We start from the raw sequence: 26,747 nt of genomic DNA on the forward strand, positions 1-26,747 counted from the left end.
ATCCCTATTGCATGCAAGAAGCATAGTGCCAATACTGCCTTTTCAAGCACAGAACTTGAACAAAAGCCGTGCGAATACAAGAGATGAGTTCTGGCTGGTTTCTAGTGGGCAGTTCCCTTTGTAGGCACTCTCTTCATAAAGGCCAAGGATTGAACAGACATGGAGGCTAAAGTACCCACTAACCCTTACAGCTCATTTCTGAAGCACACTGATGGGGTGGTGGGTGAAGCTTGCACTGCTGGTGCTATACAGAGGAATTCAGGAGCCAGGGCTTGTAATCCAGCCATTTTAATAGTTCACTAATATTTTGATTTCTTCTCTCTCAACCTTATATCTCTGCTTCAGTGAAAGTTCAATCTTAAACTGGATCCATGTAATTCTGAAAATAGTTAATTTTGGACTCTAACTCAAGAAATAAAATCTCCCCCTCCCCTAAAGGCACTATCATGTTCCAGATAAAGAACTGAGTGGGATATGGTTGCAGTAATCACATTTACAAATATTCTGGGTGAAATCCTGGCTTCACTGAAGTCAGCTGAAAAATCTCCTATTGATTTCAGGGTGGCCAAGATTTCACTCACCACGAACTCTTACCTCGTAGTGTGCACATTGGTCCATTTTCTTGATTCTTAGTACGTTTATTTCTGAACTGACTTGGAATATCTAGTGAAAGGTCTAGGAAAGAAAAAATAAAACTGAATTTCTTAGATCAAAATAAAAACTTAGTTCTCACTGAAGTCTTTCATTGTACAATCCCAACCCCATCACATATCATTTGTCAGATACATGAAGATTCAGAGCTTTAAACATGATAGCCAATATTTTGCAAGAGAAAGATACCTTACCTAGGAATGGATCAAACTTTCTAGATTCAGTCCCACATATTAAGCAGTTTACTTCATTTTGAAGAATGCCTCCAAATATAGCTGTGACGACGGTAGAGGCTCCATTTCTAAACAAACCACCGTGAAGAGAAGAAACTCATCAGAATTTCTGTTTTAGGCTGCATTTTAGCATGTGAAATATTTTATTGCTTAGAACATCAAAAACCATCAGGCAGTTTGGTCTGGGTGTAACAAACAAGGATTGGGTTAATTTACATGGCCCTTTCACCCATCACTAGATTCCACAAAGCAAATGTTAATACAGCAAAGATACTGGAAACCTAGAAAAAACAGGTATCTATATTCTATGCAGGTGTTCATAAGAAACAGATCTTCAATGGAAAAACTAGATAAGCATCCCAAATCTTTTTAAAGGCTGTGTTTATATACAGTCCATTCTCTCCAGAACGCATATGATTTAATATTATTATAATATTATTTTTAAGAGCAATTTTCTATGCAACAGCTGTCTCTCATAGGGTGACACGACGTCCTGATAAAATCGGGACTGTCCCAATATTTAATTGTTTGTCCCGTGTCCTGACCGATGTACGGTCAGGACGCCATTTGTCCTGATATTTTGCTTCAGCGGCAGTTTTTTTTTTTTGCTGCTTGGGGCGGCAAAAGACCTAGAGCCAGCCCTGGTTGGGGGTGGGGGGTGTGAGCCTGTGGCTGCCCCCTCATGTGTCCCGATATTTTGTTCTTGTCATCTGGTCACCCTAGTCTCTCAAGCTAGGTGAACTAGGGTGTATTTTCTCTTTGAACCTGCTCCCTACTTTTTACTGCACATCTTTAGGGCTTTTTAAAGCAGCTTTCCTCCCATTTAGTCACCTCCAAAAAGACATTTACATTGCAAGAACATGCTAAACGTTGTGTCATTGTTCTTTTGTACATTCATAAGGCACTTATAGTAATCTTTTTGTTTTAAAAGCTCCAAAATAGAAGGAGATTCTTAGCTAGACTGCTAATTCAACCAGGCCAAAGCAGTACTGCTATATTCACCATGAGATGTGTTTCCATAATGTAGTACTATATGAAGAAAGAAACAACCGTTTTTCTGCTGAGGAAAGGAAAAAACCCACCCTATCAACTTGTGTTTGTCTGATACAAAACCTCAGGCTAACTGCCAGGAGCACTGCTTTCTCCTGATCTTACCCCTGGAAGCCATTACAATGGTGGAGGTGGTGAGAAAGATGAAGGACAACAGAAATAAGTAACAACTGGGGACACTGACCTTTTAAAACATTCAAGTGTAAATTCCTAACACTGCCATGTTGTTAATGCTTAATGAAAACAAATATTTCAAAGTAATTAACATTACAAGAAACCAGAATAATTTGCTAGTTTATATGGTCAGGTTTCCAACCACCTGCTGGGCTGCAGAAAACCTGCGCTGTGAGATTACAAGCCACCTCCTTTGGACCTGATTAATAAACTGTCAATATTTTGTTTAAGGCAAGTTTACAGCACTATCTGTACACTGATCTCATTGGGGCAAATCTTTTTTTCAGGCAAAGCTGCCTTTCAAGCCTCAGAGTTTTTTCAGGCTCAGATCAGCTAAGGATTGCAAGATTTTGGGCCAGATACTCTAAAAACCAACCCTGCAACATTCTGTATCCGAATCTAATAGGGTTTTTAGATTCAGTTGATTGTGGTGCATGTGTTTTGCAGGAACCAAGAAATGCACTGACTCATTTTATTTTATACTAAAGAGCACATTCCTAGCCCTGTAAGACCAGTGACTTCAGGCAAAACAGCTATTTACAGAGTTAACTAAAAGTGGGTTGTAGAACACTAGTAACATACTGTAATCAAGCCTATGCAGTACTCACCTGCCCTGCTCAGGCCTGTTTAACATGTAATCCCTTTTCCTGCACAGATCAGGACTGACATAACTCTCAGATAATCCTAACATAGGGAGTCTGCCCAGTGACCAAAATCCAGGCTGAACTGACTGTTAACATTCCTGCCTAAAGCAAAATAAATGTTTTGGTCTCAGCGCTGTTTTCAGTCTAGCAGAGCACACTTAGAAAAAATAATTCAGGAAGTGTCAGCATTTCCAGACCAAAAGATTTGAAAGACACCCAAAACTGCTTCACTTTCAAAACAGGGAACGGGAGGAAAACTGAAGGGAAACGCTACAACATTATCAAAGGCAAATTAAAGCAGCAGCTGCTTCAAGGGTATCTCTTAGGTGAGATACAAATACAGAATGTTGTATTGCCAGGAAAAAAATCCAGTTATGGCAAATCTTGAATGTACTGCCACTTTCTGTTCCACTCATGTAAAAAACCTGTTGCCCATTTATAATTATATTGATCAGTGTGTAATTTTGTTTAGCCTGAACTCAAGACAGTTGTATACAGAAAAAAATAGGATTGGTTTTATTTTGAGAGATACTGAATTAAAGCGTCACATTCACAGCCACCAGATAAACTATTTTATTTATTTTGACCAATTCCCATAACTACTATGAAAAAAACAATTGATCCAAGACACAATAAGGCTTGGGTGCTTTGACTAAGAGGCTCCAGAGTGTGATGCTACTTTAGCTTATTTGTTTAAATATACAAAATAATGATGCCATAGGGCAGACCACTCCCACAGGATACTTTGATTCATGCATGGAGCCCCACCATGATGGTAAGTTGTTGAAGGAATTAGAACAATATCTTACATGCAACATTTGTTGCTTGCAGAGAGACCTGAATTTTCTTGCAAAATTACCGAGCGGGAAACACCATTAAAGCCACCTTGGAGTTCCAAATGTAGATGGTCCAACAGGTAACGCATGAATTCATGGGCATCTTGTTGCTGGTATCCCCTTAACACAAAAATATTCAGAGAATTTAAAGAGACTGCATCTTTATTTCTGACATATTGGCTCAAAGTAGTTCCAACATTCAAACCAAACCAAACCAAACCCTGTTTCTTACAGGATACACTTGTTTGTGCAATTTCTAATACTTTGGCTGTACTAGGAAACAATTTCCACACATATCTCTGGAAGCCTGGAGTGAACTAGTCTAGACAAGCTAAGCAATTAGTTCAGATCAGAGTGCAATATGATCTCAAAGATACGGCTTGTGTATGCACAAGTGTACAACTGACAGAATTCTAAACTTCCCACTCCTCTTGTCCAATTTTTTTTTTTAAAGACTTTAGATTTAAAAGCAAAATTCCTTGTTTTTTTAAAACAATACAAAGGAGTGCTTGAAACCGAGCAATAATTGTACATGTACTTGATTCTTGCCTCTTGAAAGGATGGGCAGTAACTCTCGCTACTGTGCAGCCTTGAGGGCTGGACCTTCATGGCTAGCCCATATTGCAGCGTGGCGCAGAGTCACACTTGTGCCAAGCCACTGCAACTGCTGACCAATTGTGAACCTATGTGGTTATGAGGCGACTACTGATTAAGCCCAAGCACTTCTTTCAAGCACTTGGATTGGCTGCCTAACTTGTAGCAACGTAGAGGGGAACAGTATTACCAGTAAATTACCAGTAAGCTCAAGGATGTAATAATTCAAGGAAAGTCAGGAGGAATCTGTATGAATACATCATAAGACTCAAAGCACCCATCCCCAAATGAAGCGGGGGGACACATCAGAATTACTGATAGCTACACAACCCTTCATAGGATTAGTACAGAAGTTCCCAAATCATGGTCTGCAGAGAGCTGCAGTCTCTGCAGTTCTGGTCCTTTAAATTTCACGAATAAGCTAAAAATCCATTACATATTATTCTCCTATTCCATGTAAGCAACTGATGCAGTTACCACCAGGATATTATGTGGCTGAGTGGGATGGGTGGTGGTTTCTAAAGTCATGAACAGAAAGGGCAGTGTCTATGCAAACTCTCAACAGTATGGAACGCATCTTAGACTTGGAGAACCTGCGGTTCTTCTTTGAGTAGTGTTCCTATGGGTGCTCCACTTTAGGTGTCTGTGTGCCCCCGCACCTCTAATCAGAGATTTTTGGTAGCAGTGTCCCCGTTGAGCATGTGCTCTCTCCCTTCTGGTCTGCCTCAGGGCACCGGACCAACCCCCCCTTACCGCCTTTGCGAGCAGTTGTCCCTTCCTTATCTGTGTCATTAGCATAAGTAGTGTTTGTTTTGTTACCTTTGTTCTCCCTAAAAGTACTCAGGCTAATGTTTTATTTTATTTTATTCCTTTGGTTTAAAAAGAAAAGAGAAAAAGGAAAAAGAACTTCACTTTCCTTCCCTGTCTGGGGGCATTCCCTCTCCCCTCCCCAGGCATCTAGTAGACTCAATTATTTTCTTTTTCAGTTGTTTAAAAAAATAAAAATAAAGACAATGTTCTTCTGCATATTCCTCCCTGCTAGAGGATGACACCCCCTGCCCAGGAGCTTGCCTGGCTCTCTCACAGACGTGCTTTACCTGCCACACCTAAAACTGCAGCCTCACAGGAGCTGGGAGCTGAAGTAAAAATTCCTCCTATAGAGAAAACACTTCAGACTGCAGGGGACTCCCGTGGGTGTTGACCCTGGATCATCCCCGGAGCCTTCACTTTAAAAGGGGTCGAGTGGTGAAGAAGAGGAGAGAGAGAGAGAGAGAGAGAGAAGCAGCAGCCACCTGGAAACGTTCCTCCGAGCAACTGGCCAGCCAGAGGGGGAACGTCTCAGCACCAGCAACAGCCAGTGTGGCCATCCCAGTAGCTGGCCAGCCAGTGGGACTCCCCAGAGTGGCCACCTCGGTAGGACAATACCAGCAGAGGAACCTCCTGCTGTGAGCTCAGCTGCTGCTCCTGGTCATTGGAAGCTCTGGAAGCTGAAACCTGAGAAGGGGCTTCCTGCTCTGAGCTCCTCCGCACAGCAAGGGGCTTCTGTAAGCTCTGTGCTGCTCTGAGTTCTACTGTGGGCAACTACTGCACCAGAGAGGGCAGTTACCGTACCATCTCTAAAAGTACCATCTCTAAAAGAGCGACACAGAGAAGCCCTGCTGTCAGCTCTGCTTCCTTCCACCGTCTTGACCATCCCCTAAGGAGAGGGGACAATTATCATACCATCTCTAAAAGAGTGGCATAGAGAAACCCTTTGGTACCAGATGCAACAAAACTCTCATCTAGGAAGTGTTCTGCACCTTCCCAGCCCTTGATACCGACTACAGACACTCCTCTGGGGTTCCGGAGGAGCCCATGGTAACACAGGTGCTCTGATACTCTGGAGACCTGTGACCTCAGTACCCAGGGAGAGACAATTACCATACTGTCTCTAAAAAAGTGGCACAAACAAACTTTTTGTACTGGGCAAAACTCTCATTTGGGGAGTGCTCTGCCCAATTATCGGTACTGACAATGTACCATGGACCCTCCTCTGTGGTACCAAATGAACCCATGGTCCTGCATGAACTCTGGTACCCTGGAGACCTGATGATTGCGGAAGAACCACAATCCCCATTACTTGGTACCAGGACCCCGGTATTGAGCACATCCCGGCACCCAGAATCGCTCTTAGCATTGGGCTGTATACTGCCAATACTCCAGTCAGTGGCACCCTTACCCACTGACGAATCTGACACTGGCCAGGATGAGATCATTCCCTGGCCCCTCAAGGTGGCCCACACACTACAAGGGTCATCCTCAATTCCATCACGCCAACTGCCCGTGCCTGCCTTCCTGCCTCTCCCTCCCAAGGCCATATTGTAACACACATGGCGCGACCGTCTCCGGTGTCTCTCAGGGAGAGTCCACCAGATGGTTTGCTACAGCCTGGCACCTGAGCCAGGGCAGAAGAAAGCTTTTTCAGAACAGGAAAGAAGGGGAAAGGGGAGAAAGAAAGAAAAAAAAACCTGAAGAGGAAGCTACCTCTTCAGCACACTTCTCCTCATCTCTCCCAGATGAGACTGTGCTGCCCACCCCTCGTCACTAGGTGAAGATTTAAGAACTTTCTGGATTTTATCAAGAGGGTGGCAGACGAGCTGCAGATTCCCTTACAGGAGGTGGCAGATACACATCACAAGTCGGTGGAAATTCTGCACACTAGCTTCTCATCTAGAGCGGTCCTCCCAATTAATTAGCTGATTCTAGATCCTACCAAAATCATCTGGCAGAGCCAGCCTCCATTGCACCAACCAGCAACAGAGTGTAAACAAAAACAACCCTACATCTCTACCCAAAGAGGCAAACTTCGTTTTCATCATCCGCAACCCAACTCCATCATAGTGGATGTGGTTAATGCATGAAGCAAGCAACATAATGCCAAGTCAACTCCATCTCATCAGGCTTCGCAAGATGGCGTATTCATCAACAACATTACTGTTTAGAGTCAAATTATCAAACTGTCATGGCCAAAACAATTTTGTTAATCTTGGGAAATCAAGGATGTTTCTGAAACATTACTGGAAACACAAAAAGAACAAATTCAGACCATTCTTAGAGAAGGTCAGTTAATAGCCAGACCAGTCCGAGAGACACCACTGGATGTACTGTTACAGCTGCCCACCCAGTCTCCATGACAGTGGTACGGAGATGGGTTGTGGGTTTGTTTTTTTTTTTGTTCGCTACACCTCTCTAGATTGCCCAAAGAGCTACAGACTTCCAATTTGAAGGACCAAAGTCTCTGCGGAGAAGACAGATTTTCTCTCCACATCCTGAAGGATTCTCAGACCGCCTTAGGAATCTACACTGTGGAACAGAAGAGAAGATATACCTCTCAACCACACCACAGATCACAATCTTCTCAATACTCAGCATCTCTGTGCTGTTATGAGCCACAGTGTAAGAGGTCCAGGGCTCAAAAGTGAGAACAGTCTGCACCCCAGTCCATGAACTCTCAAACTGCCTCTTATAAGCACTCTGATGAGCTGGTCCAGGGCCTGAACAATGACACCTTACAGCATCAGCGCTCCTCTCACTTCCCACATTCACCACCCTGGGACACGTCTCCCCAATATGCTGGGGAGCTCACCTACACAACAACACACAAAGGTTATGATGGACTTAATGTGACCTGTATGTTTTATATAAACTGCCAAGGAGCTGCCAGATCTCCTTCCCTCTGCAAGACAGCATTCAAACTTTGGAATTGATGCACCTATCACAATGTCCTCATCTCAGCTGTCTGTCTACAAGGAATACAGAACGGGATAACCAACAGTCTCAGGTGGAATTTTCTCACAACAATTAGTGTATACTGAATTCAGAGGTGCTTCAAGATATAGCCACCCTTTGGGGAAACATTTACTGGCTGTTGCCCTCATCTTCCCAGTGGACAGGGCCCACTTGTATGTCTTTTCCCGGTTTCCTACCCTATCCAAGATTCTGTTGAAAATTCAACAAAACAAAGCAAGAGTTATTGTGATTGCCCCTCTTGACTATGACAAGTCTGGCACCCTTACCTGACGCAGATGGCAATATGCCCTCCTGTTCCTCTGACGTCAGCCCATTCCTCACCCTTTCTCTCTCAAAACAATGGGCTGACCCTTCACCCCAACCCAAAGGTCCTCCGCCTCCAGGCTTGGATCTTTCTTTGTTCCAAGGCTTAGAAGCAGAATGCTCTGACAAGCTGAAACGCATGTTGCAACACAGCCACAAGTTGACCACTCCACATACCTATCTACCGAATGGAAACGACTCCAAGTTTGTACCATTCCAGACGGACAGACCCAACCTCATCTTTCCTCCCTCTGATTTTGCACTACATTTTAAACTCTCCCTCAGCTCCCTTAAGGTACATCTCACGGCGAAAATGGCTTCCCACTTGGGGAGTTTGCTCAACCACTAATGCGTAGACTCTTTAAGGGCATTGGGACTCTCTTCCCCCATGTGACACCACCCGCTCCAGCCTGGGACTTTAATCTAGTTCTCAGGGCTTGGACTAGACCTCCGTCGAGTTGTTCTCTCTTACACCTGTCCATGACGACAGCATTTCTAATTGCCATCCCCTCATCTAGGCACATAGGAGAAATAGCGGCCCTGATGGCACACCCATCATTCACGGCCTTTGTCTTTTAAAAAAAAGTTTCCACATTTCTCCCTACTTTTTCTGCACTTCCTATATGAATCAACAGAGCCATCTCCCTTTTTTTTCCCAAAACCACACTGTGACAACTGGGAGACAACTGTGCATATGCTAGATATTAGAAGGACATTAGCATTCTACTTGGACAGGACTAAGGACTTCAGGAAATCCCCTAAACTCTTCCTTTCGTCCACAGAAAGATCCAAAAGCTCTGTGATATCTCCTCAAAGACTATCCAAATGGGTCTCTAATTGCATTAACCACTTAGCAAGGGCGCAACTTGCTGCCGTCCATACGCACTCCATGAGATCAGTTCCTACCTCAATCATATTCCATAGGGATACCCCTATCTCCCCAATCTATAGAGCAATGATTGGGGCCTCTGTCCATACTTTCGCAGAACATTATGCAATCGCTGAAGATTTGGCCGCTGACACCATCTTCGACTCCACAGTACTCTCTGTAGTAAAAGACTCCGCTCCAAAGTCCCAGCCTCCAGTGGTGGGTACTGCTCCGGAGCCACCTAAAGTGGAGCACCCATAGGGACACTACTCAAAGAAGACGACGAGAAAGTTACTCACCTTGTGCAATAATGATGGTTCTTGGAGATGTGTCCCCCTATGGGTGCTCCACAACCCGCCCTCCTCCCCTCTACTTCGGAGTTCTCTATATGGCTCTGTGGTAGAGAAGGAAATGGGGGGGTAGGAGGGGGTCACCCATGCAGTGCTAAATAGCCTCGAGGCAGACCACAAGAGAGGGACACTGCTACCAAAAATCTCCGATTAGAGGTGCAGGGGCACACAGACACCTAAAGTGGGAGCACCCATAGGGACACACATCTCCAAGAACCATCGTTACTGCACAAGGTGAGTAACTTCCTCTTTAGTTGAGTGAGCACAGAATGCGTAAGCTGGCACATGCCCATAGGAAAGGTGACATGCCTAATGCAGAATGCAGTCACTGCACACCAAGCGTCCTACAAAATCTCAGTCAAGGTTAAAGTGAACAAACACTAAAACCTTAAATAAGCTTCCCTCCTTTGTCCCCAAACAAGCATAACAAGAGCTATTTCCTCCAAACCAGCAGTCACAGCAAGCATTACTCAGAGAAACTGCCTAGCTTTGCCACAACAGCAGTGAAAGGCAGAGCTGTGAAATCAAACCCAGGAAAAGGCAGGCAGTTGTGACTCAGAACATTTAGAGCAGACTACTGCTGTGCTGCGTCAAACTGAAGCCTGAACTCTTAAGAAGATCAGCTTGGTTCCCCCTCTAATTCCTTTTACATCATCGGTGGTACAATTAAGTGCTTTATCTAAATGTTCAGAATAATTTTTGTCACAGTACAATAATTATTGTGCAACAACTATGCATGCAAGATGTAAGCAGAGGTAAGGAACCTTCAATCCATTACTATGTTAGAATAGTGGTTCCAAATTGTTACCCAATAGAGAGTTAGATTTATTAAAACCAACAACATCAAGTAAATATTTTGGAAGTAAATTATTAATACTCCAAAATCTAAAATTTCTAATGTGTAGTTTTCCTGATTGGTATTTATCTTTATCAGGTCACTAGAGATGGAATTCAGAATTAAAAAGATTATCGAGTAAAGGATGTGATATCTGCACGTTAACTTTGAATAGATACTAAACATAAGATGTTTAATGTTTATACAAACTGCACTATCACTCCAGAACAAATGAATGAGGCAGAATTCTTTCCAAGCTGTGTGATCAATGTAAGAAAGACTGGGGTTTAAATGCAGTCATTAGAAGTTACTGAATTAATAAAGGCATTGCTTAGTTTAATAGATATATCCACATTTTATATAGCTTAGAGTTACAACAGAAGAAAGAAAATTTATGGAAATAGCATTATCAGCAAGAATGTGTTACAGACAACATTACTTAAGCCAAAGGACAGATATTTTAAATGAAATGGGACATATATTTGATCTGAAATGTGATGTAATTTAGTTTGTAAATGTTTTATTGTATTTACATTTATAATATAGCACTTTGTAAGGTTTGTGTTCCGTTCACTCAAGTACAAATATATTTGTAATATTAACTGAACAATCTAAAATAAAATGACCAAAGTTCCTGTGGTGAGGAATACAGCTTTTCACACAGACCTCAGATCCCAGCAGCACCTAAACAGCAGATCCCAGTGCACCTAAACAATTCAATCCAGCCCATCCACATTCTCTTTCTCATGGGCAGCAAAATGTGATACAAAAGGAACAGTCACCAGAGGGGAAAAAACCCTCAGAATTCACAAAGAATACTAAACATACTTCAACCCACCATGAGGCTATGGAGCTCTCTCTCCGTGTGCAGCAGACCTGTCATATTAGACAGCTCAGAGACCAAGCTTTCATAGCAAAGATACAGCCTGCAGAGGCACACTACAGTTTGCCATCATTTTACCACAACTGTACTGAACGTATAATATACAATTCCTAGCCATGAGCTATATTCCCTATTCCCACATGGATTTGGAGAGATCTATACTGCAATACCAGCAATTTCCAGTTGCTTTCCACTATGCTACACTTTTCTATTAGGGAGACCCAGCCTATGGTGGCAAGGGTGGGCAGAAGATGCCACAGTCAGCTAAAACCTCTTAAAGGCTGAGATTCATGGGAAAACTAACCAACCAAATTTCAGCTCCAAGGCCTCTCCATCACTCCACCTTGCGCAAACACAAGCAGCGTAGCTGGGTTGTTGCCGTCATGCCACCAGCTCCAATCCTGTCCATTTATCCGAAGCCCACCCTGCATGTAGCCCCTCTGAGCTGGCTAACATTGCAGAGGGAGACTGGGGACTCTAAATGGAACACTAGTTACTTACACAGCATGATGAAATTCAACAAAGAACATCTATTTTCCTCCTCCAGCCAAGGCCGCTGCCCCTCCCTCCTCCAAATTCAGGGGAAAACATAGCGAGTGGCTGACTTTCCTTTCCATGTAGCTTACCGCATTATTTTGCTTCACTAAATAGAGGGGCAGATATGGCCGAAGGAAGGCAGAGTGCACAACTAGTACCTTTCACTAATGAAGTGTTCCTAGACAGCTGGTGTTACCCATGGGTCACAAATTCTCCCTCTCCCCGGAGAGGGACAAGTTCCCAGAAGAGGGCAGCACTTTATGTTAAAAGCCATGATAGAACCCACAGTGCTGAAAATTTGCTAGAGAACAGATTTCCCTGCTCAGTCACACAAGATCTGTAGGGTAGGTTTATTACTGATAACAGGGTAACTCATCAAGGATATTAGAGATAATGTTCTTATGCCTAGAACGTTTTGGCCATTGCTTGAAGCCACTGGTATTAAACTTCCTTGATTCTCATAAGCCAGTAAAATACATATTAGGCAGTGTGAAGAATACAAGTTTTATTATCTGGGTTATTCAGCTAAGCATGTGTGTTCACAGCATCTTTTCAGCACTGCTGGAAATGTAACAGATAACAGAACATCTTTACTACCTGAGAACATGGAGCAACTTACCTTCCCAAATCCTAACAGGTTTCAGTGCTCCTTTGAAAGAGGTTCAGGGGCCAGGACAGGGAGACCTTGGAGAGGAATGATACTTTGTTGATTTACTTGGGTAACTTTTTTTGACAGTGTGCGTAACACCCATAGACTCTTATAGCCCTTACTTAGAGTTACATTGGCAGTGGCTAGACTGTTTTGAGAATCAAGGAAGTTTTGCCCAGTATGCTTTACTTAGGGCTATGGCAACTCTTTTTTTTTTTTTTTTTTTTTTAAATATCATTCCTATCATAGCCAAAAGTTTGGGTTCTGTAAATTCCTTATTCTTGGTGAACTGTAGGATCCTATCTTGGCTCTCCTGCCCCTAGAAGCAAGCAAACTCATCAAAATTATGTACTCTAGTCCCTGTATATAAGGGATTTGTCTTCTCTGACTACTATATGCAGCGTGCATATTGGCAACAAGCAATTATCTCAATGAATGAAAGTCTCTAGATTAAAGTGAAGTCACATTTGAAAGCTATATTTGTGGGCATAGGGGGAGGCTGCATGGAGTATTTTCCAGGAGCCAGATTAGGGCACAGGTGGCATAATGTTACATTCAAGAACACTGCTCTTTGTCTTACAGAACTTACCTAAAATTTGGCATGATTTTCCAAACGACGTAAAATAAAGACTCTGGGCTAAATGCAGTTTGGCTCCCTTGCCATAAAGCACAAAGTGTCTTTCTAAACTCTTCAACCAATGAACTGGGGAGAGAAAGTAAAAATGAATGAGTGTGGATTCATACTCTGATCTACATTTTGCTGATCTTCAGGATTTCAGTGGTACAAATATCAAAGAATTTCCTTTGATGAAAATGGTTCACTTGGTAAATCATTTCAACTTCTTACACAAAGACATATTCCAAGTCCCTAAAAATCTTACAATCTAAATTTAATCCACAAAACTGACGGGGTACAGAAGACAGACTAGCAACATTGTGAAATCACAGATGTTAAGGTTGGAAGCGGGACAGATTTTCTATCGAAGTTTTCATCACTGTAGTATCTGAGCACCTCTAAAATTGTACCTGTAAATCTTGTGAGTGCAATTATTTGCATGTTGGTGAAGATTCAGTCCACTTGTTCACCTTGAAATTCTCTCAAGGTTGTTACCTATACTATTATTTAGTGCTAAGATGTTTAATAAACCAAGCCCAAGACTACCCCCCTCTGGTACTCTAGCAGACATTTTTCCTGCTCTCCCACAACTCAATAGGGTGTTTATTATCCTTGTTTAAGGTCCTTCAGCCAATTTTTTTTAATCCAAGCTTCTGTGCTAATTTTCGAGCACATTGGAAAGAATTTTTCGAGTAAAGTTAAGTAGCACTAAGTGACACCTAGCCCCATTAAGTTAATAATTCCAGCTCTAAATATATTTAACTTCACTCCAGCACTGTTTGATGGATGCTAGTCTTCTCTTCTCCTGTGACAGCTACAAGAAAACAGTGGAAATTATGTAAACATCTCCACTTGTACAATACACCCAAATAGCACCTGGCACTACCTCTTTCAGTTTCTAGTGCTGCTTCTTGAAGTTCAGTATTAGCAAGACATTTGTTAACTTACACGTTGTTATCCCCTTGGCTCCTGGTATGGTAAGTTCGCCTGCCAGCTGTTTTCCCATTCCGCAATTCCACGGCTGGCAACTCTTTGAAGTAACAGCAAAACTGCTGAATGTTACTATAGGAAAAAGAAATGAGAGTGAGAAACATATAGAATAGATAATAGGAAGGATATGTGTGCTTTGCACAGTATTCTGTGGAGATGCTCACTTGGCTTCTTGAACTAGTTCTTATAACACTGCATAGCTCAAGTTTCCCATCAAGAGAACTAGTCAAGTTGCATCTAGTGTTACAATATAATTATCTACTCAGCACAGGTACACTAAACAGCATTCACCGGCCCAGTTACCTGCAACAATTATATCTTTTTTCTCTTTTGATTAGGCGATACCAAGGTTCCAGAATTACTGAGTGTTGAGTTCTTACATCATGCTCACTGTAAACAAATCCATGTCTATAAGTGGCATTAATATTAATGTATCAGTAGACTTTAATATAGTTTATATATATATGGAAGGAACTTAAAGCATTAGAAATTGATTTACAGACTACATATAAAAATCATTTCCCCAACACTCTTATGCCACCATATCTCAGTGAAACACAAACATTGTAATTACACAGTACATTCATAATACTCAACAGTTAAGAGCAGGAATTGCATACAGTAATACACTATCTAGCTGGAACTACAGAGGGATAGGGAAGGTAGATGGATGGCAAGTACTGTACCTAGATCATTAGAAGGGTGGAACAGCAGGTCTGACAAGACTAAAAAGACCAGGGCCTGATCCTCAGCTGGTTTAAATTGGAGTATTTCCAATGTAATCAACAGAGCTATGCCAATTTACACTAGCTGAGAATTTGGCCCTGGTTTTCAGAAAGAGGCCAGCAATCTCCTGCCAGTGCCCATGTAATTGCATGCTCAGATATAGGTACACAACTGTGTCTCTACCCAGTGACAATTTGGCCCTGGGGATGCACCATCTGATGCATTTTTACTGTGAATATGCACAAAATACTGTACAAAGTTACATTTTGAAGTTACTTTTTGTGAGCAATACAATGATAATTCAATTACACGTGTTAACTTTGGGATGAGGAGGGCAGGAGCTGCTGCTGTTACACAGAAGAGCGTGCACTTATGGGGTGAAGGAAGGGTCACTGACGTCACAAAAATTTTAGTGCAGCTCTCAGCTAGGCTGCGTGACATTTTCTAACTTGCATATTAAATAGAGTCACTAGTACATTAAAGGGGAGGGGAGCAAGAGGATGACATAATGGAGACCAAGCACAACTCCACAAAAGCCCAGTCTCCAAAGGCCTGGACAACAAGTGTCAAGAATGGGGTTTGCCTCTGGTCAGAGTTCCAGTGGTACCATGCTACTAGAGCACCTACAGATCTGTTAGTGAGAAACCAGGCCCAGTGACGAGCCACTCAAATTATGTTACCGTTTCCCAGCGATAATGGTCTGCCTCTCTCTCTCTGGAGACACTGCATCCCTCAGAGCACAGACAATCCCTTCCCCTGCAGATGCCCTAACTGATCCCTCACCCACAAGGGGCGTCATGTCAGACCCACTACCCTTCAAGCTGGGGTTTCCCGTGAACATCATTGCTACTCCTGAATCAATCACAGGGATCACTTTGGAGAGATCCTCCCTCCTCCTGGAGGGCAGAGTATGTTGCCGGGTCAGCACTCCCCATTCCGACAGATCTGTAGGGCAAGAGTGAGGAAGAGAAGTAGCTGGCCTCTCTTGCCTAGCACTGCAGAACAGATACCACCAAATCAACCTCAAGCCCAGGGTGGGAATTTGATTTGATGATTGCATATAAAACATGACTGATACCTGAGAGACTGAAGGATCGCATTCATGAAACATGTGTTCCCCAGATTCCGAAGGCCTGTAGCACAAAGGGCAGTGGTGCTCCCCTGGGAACCAGAAGAAATAGATATGTCAAAAGAGACAGACAGCTACCCCCGAAGCACACAACAGCCACTGTGCAGCAGTGCACATTCAAATAGAACTAACGACAGACTGTTTGAGCCAGCTGGGAGCCAAGCCTACAACATGACTAGCTCAAAGGATCTAGTTATTCACTCAAATACTCAAAGGTCTTAACTATCTACACAGGTATTAAAGGGGTACTTTAATTTGACTGAAAAATCCCCTTTTTACCATCTAAATAAATCCTCAGAGGACATTTGGGGATCTTCGTTGTTTTGAGAGAATGTTTTACTTACTCTTTATAACAATCCACTCTAGGCTGTTGGGTAGATTTTCAAGAGCATCTGAGTTAGGTACCAATTCCCAAAGCTTTCAATGGGAGCTGCGTGCCCATCTCCCTAAGGCACTATTGAAAATCATCTCACCCTGAAAATGAGATCCAATTCCTTGCCAATTACCCCTTGACTCCCCTACCATCATGTGGTATGGGTTTGCTCTTTTAAGACTCCTTATGAGACACCAGCACTGGGTTGCTGCCTTTTTTGTTTTGAAGAAAAACAAATGACATTTTGGGGAAAACTACTGAAATTAAACAGACTGTACAAGCTGAAGGGGTTGGGGGAAGGAGGGCTGGAGAGAGCAGGCATGTGACATTGTTGGCCTACCAACTGTTGACAGTTTAGAGGAATGCAACACACAGGTTAATTTGGTTTTGTAGCTATTTTTATTTCTAAATCCTTTGCACTTGCGTTTTAGCTGCTAGTCAAAATTTATACATTACATAAGAACAGCATGATGAACTTTTAACCTTACAGTCTCCAGAATGGTATGTTAACCAATCTTCTAACAACAGGAGTTCAAAATCAACTCTAATCCTGACAACAAAAGCAGTGCGCTTTCAAGTAGGGACAATGGAAGAAAGCTTCTGTAATTCAGATACTGTCCCCTTGCTTGTGTCTTGATATCATTAGAGAAATTAACACTACCACAAACAATATACAAAACTTAAGTCTCAAGTAAAGCCTAAAGAGCAAACAGCATAAGAATATTTTATAATATTTAGATAGAAAACTCAGCATTAATCAGATGCAGCATTTTAGCAGTTGAGTAATTGCAAGAGCCTATTTTTAAAGAAGGTGTTGTTTCAAACATACAACAACCCCCCCTCCAATACACACAATGCCTTTTAGTACCCTTCTCACCCCATCTCTGGTTAGACAGCATGGCATTATTGCAAACACCCGGTGCCCTGCTTTTTCTAGACACTGATCCAATGTGCCAGCACAGAAAAGACCATCAGTTGCCTTGGGCAACGTTCATGTATTAATAAAACAGAGAAAACAAAGATAGCTTAGACTCTAAAATGGATATAAACTCCACTCAGTTAGTATTTTCTAATTCAGTCTTCTCAATTGCTATACATCAGCTGTAGTTTTACTTCTGATTTTCCAGACACTGAGAATTCATGTGATTCTGTAGCCAAAAAAAAGCCTGTATTGCGAACGCTTCCTCAGTCGTCCTGAGAAATTTTCGTATCAATTGAAGAGGGACACTAAGTAGGCCTGACAGTTTTGAAAGTAACTAAAACCACAGACATTCCAAGACAGCAACTCACTGCTGGCAGCTTGGAACTCTGGGCGTGCAGAGGGAGCCAATTACGAGTATGTCCACACAGCAATTAGTCACCTGTGGTTGGCCTGTGCCATCTGGCTCAAGCTAAGGGTCGATTTACTTACAGTGTACATGTTTGGGCTTGGACTGCAGCCTGAGCTTTGGGATCCTCCCACCTTGCAGGGTCCTGGAGTCTGGGCTCCAGCCCAAGCCCGAATGTCTACACTGCAATTCCATAGCCCTGAGCCCAAGTCAGCTGGCACTGGCCAATCACAGGTTTTTAATTGCAGTGTAGACATAGGAGAGCAGCTGTAGAGCTGTCCTCCCAGCCACACCCATCCCTACCTCCATGCACCCTCCGGAGAATTCCTGCCTCTCCAAGTAAGTTATCTGTGTGGAGAGGCAAGTTTATGCATCAACAATGTAGCACCAGCAGCTGAGAGCTATTACTGCAGCTCCCACGGGTCAGGTTCCATTCCTCCACTGCATTCTTGCCCTTCTTTTAATTTTTTATACATGCAGCCCCACCAAGCTGAGAGAGGGCAGAGGGGACACCCTCCCCAGTGCACCAAGAAACTGAAGGTGAAAGCCATATGCCCTCTATCCAACATCCGGAGACAGGTACCTGTAAAGTGGGAGCAGCAGGCAAGATGATAAGAGAGACAAAAGGTAATATTTTCAAGTCACATCTGAAAAATGGGACTTAAACCCTTCTGAAAATTTTACTCAAACGTCTATTATAAACCTGAGAATGGCCATACTAAGTCAGACCAAAGGTCCATCTGGCCCAGTATCTTGTCTTCTGACAGTGGCCGGTGACAGATGCTTCAAAGGGAAAGAACAGAACATGGCAATTTATTGAGTGATTCATCCCATTATCCAGTTTCAGTTTCCAGCAGTCAGAGGTTTAGGAACACTCAGAGCATGGGGTTGCACCCCAGATCATCTTGGCTAGTAGCCATTCCTCAACCTATCCTCTGTGAGCTTATCTAATACTTTTTTTGAACCCAGTTTTACTTTTGGCCTTCACGTCATCCCCTGGAAATTAGTTCTGCGGGTTGACTGAGCAGTGTGTGAAGAAGTACTTACTTATGTTTTAAACCTGCTGCCTATTAATTTAATTGGGTGATCCCTGGTTCTTGTGTTATGAGAAGAGGTAAATAACACTTCCTTATTTGCTTTCTTCACACACATGATTTTTATAGCCATCTATCATATCCGCCCCCCAAGTCAACTCTTTCTAAACTGACCAGTCCTAGGTCTTTTTTAATTTCTCCTTGTATGTAAACTGTACCATGCCCCTAATCATTTTTGTTGCCCTTCTCTGTATCTGTTCCAGTTCTAATATCTCTTTTTTGAGATGGGACAACCAGAACTGCATGCAGTATTCAAGTTGTGAACGTACTATGAATTTATAGAATAGCATTATGAAATTTTCTGTCTTATTATATCCGTTTGTCCCTTTCCTATCGGTTCCTAACATACTTTAAGGTTTTTTGACTGCTGCTGCACATTTAACAGCTGTTTTCATAGAACTATCCACGATGACTCCAAGATCTCTTACGTGGCTACAGCTAATTTAGAACCAATCATTTTGTATGTATAGCTGCGACTTCCCTCCCCCCATGAGCATTACTTTGCACTTATTATCAACACTGAATTTCATCTGCCATTTTGTTGACAAGTCACTTGGTTTAGTGAGATCCCTTTGGAACTCTTCACAGTCAGCTTTGGATTTCCCTATCTTGAGTAACTTTGCATCAGCTACAGACTTTTCCACCTCACTGTTTACCCCCTTTTCTTAATTTGCAATTACCTCCTTAATTAATAGGGAGGAATGGCGTGTGCCCTTTTCTTCTGCAATTGACCATTTGACAGCAATACTCATCTGCCAGACAAGAGGCTGCCCCCTACCTACTTCTGCTTTTCAGCCCAATTGGCACTAGCTGTTTCCTAGTTAGTGGATGCTGCTAAGCAACAGGGAAGCTCAAGCACTAGGTTAGTGTGATTACAAGATGACACCAGCAATTTTTGAAAAAGAAATGAGTCACCTGTCCATTAGAGGAAGGCAGAGACATACAACAATACATGACATTTAGAATTTGAAGGCAGATTATAACCACTTTAAAACTACGACAACATTAGGCCCATTCTGAGACTCGGTAAATTAACGAAGCCCCTTCAAGCATGGATAGTGTTTTACTTACATTTACTTTTAATAACTTGCTGTTTAGAGATGAATTTTCCAATAGTTTTCTTTTCCTATGTCTGTCTGCTGTAAAAGCTGAACTATAGTAAAGGAATAAATTAGTTAAAACATGTTATTTACTATTAAAAAACAATATAAAATGGACAAAGTGAGTGTCCATTCATCTTAATGTCTAACAGTTATATCTGCAACAGATCTTTAATATTCAACAGCGGAAAGGCCTTCCCCGGGTTTCAATGTATGCTTTTATAGAGGTACAACAAACACTTAATATTTGTCTTAAAATAGACTCTCTTTTCCAGAGCACTGACTCAAAACAAACTCTTATTTTAATAGTGTCTAGTATCTGAATTAATGTAATTATATTATGCTTCAGTGAGTACCCTGAAGCATGTCCTAATTAGCATGCAACTGCTGATCTGAAATAAACTTAATATTTTTTTAATCAAAGGGACACTTCATATAGAATTTCTCCAGTGGCGCGTCTTGTCTTCAGAAGTGTCCCTTCAGAGCTTTAGAAAGACACTTTAAAATAAGTGCAGAGAGTCAACCAATTTAAGGCAGAAAACAACTTGAATGACAAGCTTTGCAGTTTCTCTCAGACAAACACTAACAACATTATATCAAAAAAGTCCATTCTAGAAAATTATTGGGTGTAATGGACTAAGGGCTTCATATGTTGCTAATCAATGACAGTCACTTAAACTAAACATACTTTTATAGCCTTTACGATAAGCTTTTAGAAGACAAAGTGCCCAAGTAAGAAGTGAACTATCTTACAGTTATTCAAAACAGCTGGAAACCTGTAAGAAGCACAAGATAAACTGTTGAGGTGCTACTGGTTCATGAGAAATTATGCAGTGCACCATTGCAGTGTGATCCAACGTGTCTAGGTCCTCCACTGCTGTGTGCAAAATAGATCAGTGTTTGTCAGGCCAGGGTGAGGGAGACTCCCAAACAACAAGTTCCTTGATAGAAATGTGCATCATAGGATAACCGTGTTCCTCCAAGAATGCTCTGGCACCAGCCAAGAGGCAAAATATAAAATATAAAAAACCTAAAGACACGTAGGATGCTATAGCAACGTTCTTCAATATTTCCTTTGCCTTTTCAAGTCTATAGTTTAAATCCTTTTGACCATGAAGTCACTGTAATGGGCTTTCATCTTAGGACATGAGTACTAGCCATCCATTGGCCTTGACAGTGGCAACCTTCACCTCTGAAAAACTAAGTTGCAGATTTTCTCCTAGGCTTCCCTAAATCTTAAATACATCCCTCATCCATGTGTCGTACACTTTTATTAACCCAGCAAAAAACCGAATGAAAAACAGTGTGTTAGGATTTCCTAGCCCCATTCACATGAGACAGCAACTGGAAGTGGAGAGGGCCTCAGATTAGGACAATGCCAAACGGGAGATTCTGATGCCAAAGTGACACATTTAGCGTACCAGTATCAGAAGATTTTCCCACATCACAGCCACTTGTTAGTGGTGTTGGTGTCTGAACTCTGGGGCAGCCAAACAATATTTGGAAGGACCTGTGTGTGCCTAGACTTCTACAAGGTATTTTGCAAAGTTTCCAAGCAAACTATGAAAGCCCTAATATTTTGCTCTCCTGAACTGGCTGCAGCATCTGCATGATAAAGATTATAATATTTCTCAGTAGAAGAGAGCTAGATAAGTCACAATAAAACACTGCTCTTCTATAACTAAGTATACAATTATTATAAGTTCATGAACTTTCCTCATCTTCAGATGTTCAGAAACCAGGCCACCCAGTTAACATTTAACAGGCTATTTCCCGCTTCCATTTCCACTTTAAGTTCTCTGCTCCAGCAACCAAATCTTACTTTTGGGAACCCAAGCCTGCTTCTTGGCAAGACATTTCCCAAGACATTCTTGACAAGGACAAGTCTGAATGCCTCAGACAGCACGTAGACAAAGCTCCTTGTTAATCGCGTTTCCATGAGTTTCAATGTAGAAGTCATCCCAACCCCGTAATCCTGGTATCTCTTTTAGGTAATGAAAAGGCTTGTACAAGGACAATGTACAAAAAGAAAATCCATTCAAATGAAACAATATCCAAGTCCACCCAGAGTGGGGTGGGGAGTGGTAAGCAGGTTACTTACTTTTCCAAGTTCTGTAGGTGTTCCCTGACTTTCTGTACCAGGCCCAGCTTGGTATCATTGACTACAAAATCATCACAGCGATAACTGCAAGAAAAACAAACAGCAAGTGTAAAGGGTGTCAGTGACGCATAGCACTTCAAAGCCTGGATATAGCAGATGAGTTCACAAGACTATGGAAGCAAGTACTGGAGGCAATAGGTATTTAGCGTAAGAGATGGAGGGATCTCAAACAAGGAGGCAAAACACTGAATTTAACCCACTTCTCAAAACTGTTTTTCTATTCACAAGAGGTGCTGGCAGCTTCTTACTCCTGTACTCTCTTTTCTCTACTGCAGCCAATCAAACAACAGCTTGTAAAATTAAATTCATGACAAACTATCATCTTCCCACCAAAAAGTAAAACTAAAAGCATCAAGTGTCATTAGTCCTACTTCAGGGCTCCAAAATGCAAACATACCTGTGGAACTGATACTGGCATTAGAGGCTCTGGTTCAAAGAAAAGCCATGCCACTCGGACAGAAACTATAGTGCACGCAGAACAGGCAAATGAAAGCTGTGATTGTATGTTTTCTCAATACAAATAATTAAACTGATTGTGCATTGTCATGCCATGAGCCCCATTGTGCTGGGTGCTGTACGCACTTAAAGAAGAGAGAACGCTCCTGCCCTGAACAGCTTACACTCCAAACAGAAGAGACACAAAAGGGTGGGGAACCAAGGCACAGACAGATTATGTGATTTGAACTAAATTGCACATGAAGTCTGTGGAAGAGCTAGGAGATCTTGGTTAAATTTTCAAGTCCCAGTCCAGTGCCTTAACCACAATCTCATCCAATAGGTTTTTGTAAGATGTACTTCCGCTACAAGTTATTTGTCTAAGAAGGTTTTATGTATGTGCTGTACAATGGGGGCGAGCAGCATGGAAATGTCTATAAATCAAGTAAGCATTTGGAAGCTGTCAGGAGAAGTAGCAGCAGCAGGGAGGTTGTTATTAACAGAAACTATTAACTGTCTTGTATAAAGAAAGAGCCTGATTCCCCAACTGCTTTCATACCTCATGCAAAGTCAGGATAAAATTCTATCAAATCAAACTGGCAGCATTTCCACCCCCTCTGCAGAAGCGAGATTACACAAGTTGCGTGGAAGTAGAGAATTAGGCCCCAAGACATTTGTAACACAGCCAATGAACAAATGATAACAGAGAATCCTTAAAACATGTAACAACTTCAATGCATGTTTCACAGCAGTCTACATATTCTTCCCCTGAGATGAAGCTCTTAATGAGGGCAGATAGTTCCTGCTGCTTTCCTGATTGAGCAGAGTCCACTATCAAAATCTACACTTCTGGAGAAGCTATATTCCACTCCCACGAACAGCTAGCTATACTTTAATCCTGTAATTTGACATACAGTTAAGACTACCAGCTTCCCAATACAGTGCATCAAAACAATTGCAAGATCCACTCTTCAGGCAGCTCAAGCTTTCCAAAGGTCCCCCACCAAAGAACTCTTCATTGCAAGAGTCTACTCTAAGAAAACACATAAGCTGTAACTAGTGAGAACAATTCTACAGCATGCAATATTCATGATCACAGTTACTAGGTCTACAATAGTGAAGTTGACAATGATAGGAAATGGAGCTCCCTTAGAAGAGGTCTAGAAAGGATGAACCAGAAGTAGAGAGGAATCCTGCACACATGTAAAGGGGAGGAGAAACGTCATTGTTTAACATTTCTTATTGCTGAGGCCTCACTCAGATTACAGCGCACTGTTTAGACACTGTATAAACATATAACGACGGTCACATCAAGAATTTTGCAGCAAATGCTTTAAACGTACATGCACAGCTAGCAGTCTCTTTCTAACAGGAGACTAGGCCTTCAGGGAATGCTTGCAAAAACTGTGTCTGAAAAAACATGCTCCACTCTCTTTTGTCTTGAGGTTCAAGTAAATCCACAGTGTGTGGGCACATTTGGGGATGGGGAGGAGGATGGGAAAAAAAGATTTATGTCCCACGGAGAAGACTACTTCAAGAGAATATTCCCGACTGCTCTCAGCCAAGCCTCTCATATTCCCTTCCCACATATGCACACAGAACAAAGGAGACAAACCTTCCCCTCCATGGGTTTGATGCAGAGCCGCTCAGCTGCATCCCCTTTGCTGTTTGTTGGGTCAGAGATGATGCAAGTAGGCAGGGGGTGTCGCTTCAAAAAGATGCGGCAGCCAGGGATCTGAGAGAAACCCAGACTTCAGTCCTGAAAAAGCCCCCGTCATGTGGAGGCTCCCAACACCTCTCAGCAATGGAGGCAGAGTCAGTGCAGATGCAATGCTACTTTGAGCCACCAGAATGCAAGGACTGCACACTGATGCTTCCCATACGAGAACCAGTACAGTACAGGGACTGGGAGAAGAAAGGGGCAAAGTGCATTCTAACTGCCCTATGTAGACCCTATTGACACATGCTAGAAGGTTCTGAATGCACATTAGTACAGTACTGAATCAGACAAGACTACATGGACTCATGCTAGCTTTTAGAATGTGTTAGCAGGGTCTACACAGAGCATTTAGAGCACTCTACAGTTTACAAACCTCTGGTATGCACTGCCACTCCTGTACACTAGCCCTTACTTACTGAATAAAAATGCACTCCTCATTTTATCTCATATACAGAGCTAAAGGAACAGCAACTTCTATATTTTAAGTTTATTTCCTTGAAAATATTTACTTTCTGAACTGTAGCCATTTCTCTCCTTTTCCCTCTAATATAAGACTTGCTTAGTATTTTTTAAAAAGTGTGAATACATAATAATAGTATGTACTCCCCTGCTTGTCTCAATCAGTGCTTTATCAGTTAATGAAAGTGTCTACACGAGACACTTCAACAATTCACAATTTTTTCATTGCAGGAATCTTTGAGATAGTTCACAAAGTCAGCAATATTACTAGCCTTAATTCAAATATAAATAACTTGCCATGTTGTAGTTTAAAAACGTTTGGAGTTGAAAAATGAAGGGACCAGAGCACCTTTTTGCAGAAAATTATATCCACAAGATCAGCTTGCACAGGATTTCTGCAAATGCTGTATGCAAGAGAAGAAATTCACTCAAATTTCTTAAAACAACTAAGTTTTCCATACACTGAAAGTGACCCAATTATCACTTCCAAGTATGAAATATACAGCCACAGAATGGCCATTGTCAATATCAGGAAACCAATAAAGAAACAGGTTTTCTCCATCTACGTTACCGGTGACACCCTATTAGGAAAAAAGAAGGGACCTGTTAAGTTTGCTTTACCTTTCATCCAAAGTAAAAGTACTTTGCTTACATTGGTCAGTTTCACTTCCCTGCTCACACTAACAGGGTGCTGCTTTTTGTGTTTCTTTCCAACAAAGCCCACTACTTTAGGGCAAGCTACACACAGCCCAACTCTGAATCACTGGAAAGGATGGAGCAAATCGATGCTAGGGTGGCTTGTGTTGTCCCTAGCACCAACGTGCCCATGCTCCTGCCTGAATGGGCACATTAGGTACCTTGATTGTGTAACAGCCTCCGTCTGTAAACAGGTAATGAAAGCCAAACTAAATGAAACAGCAACAGAACATTTTATCTACAAAGCCACTAACATATGGATATAACAGGCTGCCAGCTGCTAAATAGACAATTAACTGTTCCTTTAGTTCTCAGGTCCTTTTAAGTCCTGATAAAGAGACTTACAAAGCCTGTTTTCAATACAGATGTTTTTTCATGATACTTCAGAATTAAGTGGACAGTTCTTTTAAGCATTGTGAACTCAAGCACTACTGTACTACAGAAAGAGTGGAAAATAAAACTGACTAGAAACAAAAGAGAAACTGATAAGTCTAGAGTCAAACCAGTAAAAAAAAATTAAAAAAAAAGCGCAACAGCAGCATTGGAACAATAGCACAATGGAAACATCAAAATAGAAATCATGTTTAAAATCCAATCTAGTTTTTAGTTTAAGGAGTTTTAAAATAAGAAGATTTCTACCTAAATGCCAGGTGAATATTGACATGTTCTTTTAATTTGTGATCATTAGGATTACCACAGACTGAACTGTGTGCTACTTGGCATATTGCAGATCTCCAGTATGCTTTTAACAAAGGTTGTATGGGATAAAGTGTGTAGTTCAGGGAGGGGGCTATAAAGAATACTTCCTTATGTGGTACAGCATGGTATTTTCCCCTCTTATATACTTTCTATTTTTTGCATCTCAGCTCTAAATCCCAGTCTAGTCCCTCCTACCCCCCATAACTGCTAAAAATGGTCTTAAGCCATAAATGTACTGCTCCGGGGAATTGTTAAATTTAATGCTGGACAATACCACCAGGTGACAGATCCTCAAGATGCTTTATAAATCCCTAATGAAGTTTAGAGAGACATACGGTTAAGGTTAAGAATAATTAAAACAATCAAAAAGAAAAGGAGTACTTGTGGCACCTTAGAGACTAACAAATTTATCTGAGCATAAGTTTCGTAAGCTACAGCTGAGGTGCCACAAGTACTCCTTTTCTTTTTGCGAATACAGACTAACACGGCTGCTACTCTGAAACCTAAAATAATCAAATTTCCTTAATCATATTAACAGCTTAAATTCCTAAACTGAAGAATAAAAACAAAAACAAAAAACCTTAACTTACTTTTCATCACTAATGCCATCTGCTTTTTAAATTCCACTCACAGTGGACTATGACAGTTTATACATCAAGTTTCACTACTGGTTTTCATGCACTAACATGAACAAATGTTTAGATAGCAGCCATCACAAAGTAATGTGTAATTTTTATTTTTATTCATTCAATCTTCAAATGTAAAAAGCTTCATTTTTATAAAACCTACATTTTGAGCCTTAATCAACACAACCATATCCCTTTA

At 41.7% G+C, this 26,747-nt stretch overlaps 1 protein-coding gene across 4 annotated transcripts in view; it reads right to left on the minus strand.

The window, feature by feature from the left end:
- USP3 (ubiquitin specific peptidase 3) overlaps positions 1-26,747 on the minus strand; it is a 60,848-nt gene that overhangs the window by 6,075 nt on the left and 28,026 nt on the right. For 3 of the 4 annotated variants that reach the window (XM_037909840.2, XM_027832157.3, XM_027832158.3), the window contains exons 4-11: positions 21,854-21,937; positions 19,724-19,805; positions 15,807-15,889; positions 13,961-14,074; positions 12,986-13,099; positions 3,562-3,708; positions 846-952; positions 595-675 (exon numbers count right to left, since the gene is read on the minus strand). In XM_037909840.2, coding sequence (XP_037765768.1) covers positions 595-675; positions 846-952; positions 3,562-3,708; positions 12,986-13,099; positions 13,961-14,074; positions 15,807-15,889; positions 19,724-19,805; positions 21,854-21,937 — 812 coding nt within the window. The remainder of the gene's footprint in view (positions 1-594; positions 676-845; positions 953-3,561; positions 3,709-12,985; positions 13,100-13,960; positions 14,075-15,806; positions 15,890-19,723; positions 19,806-21,853; positions 21,938-26,747) is intronic. The other variant, XM_037909841.2, reaches the window with a different exon arrangement.

The sequence above is a fragment of the Chelonia mydas genome, chromosome 10, assembly GCF_015237465.2.
Source record: "Chelonia mydas isolate rCheMyd1 chromosome 10, rCheMyd1.pri.v2, whole genome shotgun sequence".
Taxonomy (NCBI): domain Eukaryota; kingdom Metazoa; phylum Chordata; order Testudines; family Cheloniidae; genus Chelonia; species Chelonia mydas.